The sequence below is a fragment of the Phalaenopsis equestris genome, unplaced genomic scaffold (genome assembly GCF_001263595.1).
Source record: "Phalaenopsis equestris unplaced genomic scaffold, ASM126359v1 Scaffold232974, whole genome shotgun sequence".
In the NCBI taxonomy this organism is placed as follows: domain Eukaryota; kingdom Viridiplantae; phylum Streptophyta; class Magnoliopsida; order Asparagales; family Orchidaceae; genus Phalaenopsis; species Phalaenopsis equestris.
The window spans coordinates 11,791-14,784 of NW_018250931.1; the positions used below are offsets into that span (position 1 = coordinate 11,791).

At 35.2% G+C, this 2,994-nt stretch overlaps 1 protein-coding gene across 1 annotated transcript in view; it reads right to left on the minus strand.

The window, feature by feature from the left end:
* Positions 1–2,611: 2,611 nt before the first annotated feature.
* LOC110038500 (PTI1-like tyrosine-protein kinase At3g15890) overlaps positions 2,612–2,994 on the minus strand; it is a 3,354-nt gene continuing 2,971 nt past the window's right edge. The window contains exon 5 of the mRNA XM_020743365.1: positions 2,612–2,931. Within this exon, the coding sequence (XP_020599024.1) occupies positions 2,612–2,931 (320 nt within the window). The remainder of the gene's footprint in view (positions 2,932–2,994) is intronic.

Genomic DNA, 2,994 nt, shown 5'->3' on the forward strand with positions numbered 1-2,994 from the left:
TTGCCCTTATAGGAAGCTTTTCCCGAACCCAGCATAATATAAACCCTATTTAATTCCTTATATTAAATAGGGGAATTTGTCGGCCAATATATTGGTTCCGCAGATCAAACGGATGTCATGACTTTCTCTAGTTTATTTGATCGAGCCTCACCCTTCAATTCTTGTATTCATCCTTTGGGATAGATACAGAATTTGAGGTAAAGTGCTCTTCCATTTAAACTATGAAAATTATGGGGTCAGTTTGACTTCATCTTTTTCAAAACTAAATTTTTTTAACGTCCTTCCGAAGCGGGCAACGGGATTTCAACTCCAATGACCGACAGCTTCTTACGGGCAAACTCCACACCAAAAATAGTGCCGACAAGTACCATATAAGTTCAGATAAAGATGCTCCCTACACATATAAAATAATAAGTTTGATCATTAACCATAGTCACTGCATTATTATCAAGCTTCTTATACAAACAAAACCACTCTGAATAGTAAAAAATGTGATTGGTAGCGCTTGTGTCAAGAATCTAACATCAATCATTTATATACAAACTTTTATAAATTATAGATAATGATATATCTAAATCAACATCATCATACCTCTCCATAATAAGATTAGCTTTTACTTGAAAGGAAACTTCATTTCTCTTCTCCTTCAACTTCAGACAATCTTTCTTTCAATGATTAATATCGAATCAAAAATTGCATTGATTTTTCTAAAGTCTACGCTCATGAGACTTATCCCACTTTTGAGAAATATCATTGTTGCCACCCTTTTTTGCCCAATTCTTCTTCTTGTCAGATTAGCCACATTGGAGTGTAAGTGTTTCAACCAATTCTATCTTTGCAAACTACATGTCCCTTCGACGGAATAAATAGTTCAAAAATGTTGTAGTCATGTCATAATAATTTAAGGCCTCATTCTCATGAATGAGTGTCATTGTGAAATTTTCGTACTCATTCGAGAATAAATCTAACATAAGAAGTGTTATGTCTTCATCTCCAATCTTCTCATTCATATTTAATAGATATGTCAAAAAAGTTATAAAATCATTCAAGCTAACATCAATAATAACCACACTGATCATCAAAAACCTGTAGAATTGATGTTTTTTATGAAGATGATTCTTTACGCCCTTCGTGATACATTTATTCTCTAACATTCCCTTTCTAATTTTTCAGCAGAAGTCTGCATCATTACCTCATATTTTATCTCCTAAGAAAAATAATTTTGAATCAATTTCTAACATTTCCAGAGGTGTTTATCGCTATTAAGGACATTCTCCATACTCAAATAACATAACACATCCATCGCCTCGCATCGCTACATGTCAAAGCTCTCTTTATCATCAAATCTCGTCACATCGATCTTAACGGATGTACAACCACATTATGAATCAATACTTTTTTCACTACTGTGGTGGATGTTGAAGTACCGAATAATGTGTTATTATCCATGACTTCACTCGATCTTGTAACTTAATTTGCTCCAATATCTTTATCTTGTGTCCACAATTTCATTGTAATTGCAACTGCTATTATCAGAATCACACAAACCGACATCTGATGCCAAATTATTGTGCAATAAAATACAGAAAACAAAAATTACACAACAAGTAAACAATCAAACACGGTGTGATTTACATGGTTCAACGCAAATCCGCCTACACTCACAAGGAAGAGTTATTTCACTATCAATAGGTAGAGAGAGAGAGAGGAAAAAATATCTGAAATAGGGTTACAAATTCACACACAAAAGTCAGCCCTAATCCTTTCTATAAATAAGAGAGGATAACAATATACAAATTAGAGATATTTCTAAAATAGAAAAAATTATGTAATTAGATCTCTTCTAATTATGATAGATGATAACAATCTTTTTAATATAAAAAGGATCAGTAATTACATCTCTAATTATGTTGCATAATATTTATTTTCTTAATATACACACCTCCAAAAGATAAATAATAGAAATTCTTAAAATTTATTTTCATGAAAAATAATTAAATTATTTGATCACCATATTTACTCTCAATATTTTTATGTTAAGATTTTTTTTTATTTTTAGTCGGTGAGCTTCAAGCATGGGACCATTCAACAAGGGAGGAAATCTCCAATCAACAGATCATCATCTCATCCATAATTAAGGCTTTACTACTATCAGTACACTGATAACAATGACCTTTTTTTGCATTTTTTTAATAAAAGAAACACTAAATTTCAGTTTTTTATAATTTCCTCCCTCTCACTTATAATATGGAAGGCCAAGCTAATATTCTTAAAACTTAATAACATTTATCAAATATCAACATACATACATCTATCATCAAATTACTTTTTTTAATCAACCAAAAAAATAAATATTCAATATAGAACAAAAAAGGCACCTCACTAAAATCACCGGTTAATTTGTCAAACAGCTTATACAACTACCAAACATCCACCAAACCCATCAATTCACCAAAAAATTTCCATTAAATTTTAGCCCCATCATGAATCAAATTAAACATAAACCACACTTACAACCATGATCAGTTTCTTCAAATCCAGTCACATTTAAATAATTCCCATAAAAAATCAAACTTTTGAATCATGGATACCTGCAATGAATCAGCCATCATCAGCCGCGCAGCGCCGTCCGCCGGCTCCCCATCGCCGCATCATACTGCCCATAATTACTTCCTCCTTTCATCCTCTGCACCGCCACTCCGCCTCCCAACTCCAAACTACTCGCACTCGTCGTCTCATTCTCCCTCTGCCCATCCTCATCCTCCACATCCCCATCGTTGCTGTTATCATCATCCATGGCCATCAGCTCCTGCCCGTACTTTATGCTCTCTATCCTCAACGCCGAAGGGCACTGTTCGCCGGCCCCAATTGCCCTGTCACCGGCGTCCCCCTCCCCTTCCACCCGCCCCAAACCATTCCCCTTCGCCCCCCCTTCCCCGACCAAAATATCCAACACCTGTCTCATCGTCGGCCCCCCCCCCCCCTCCCCCCGCC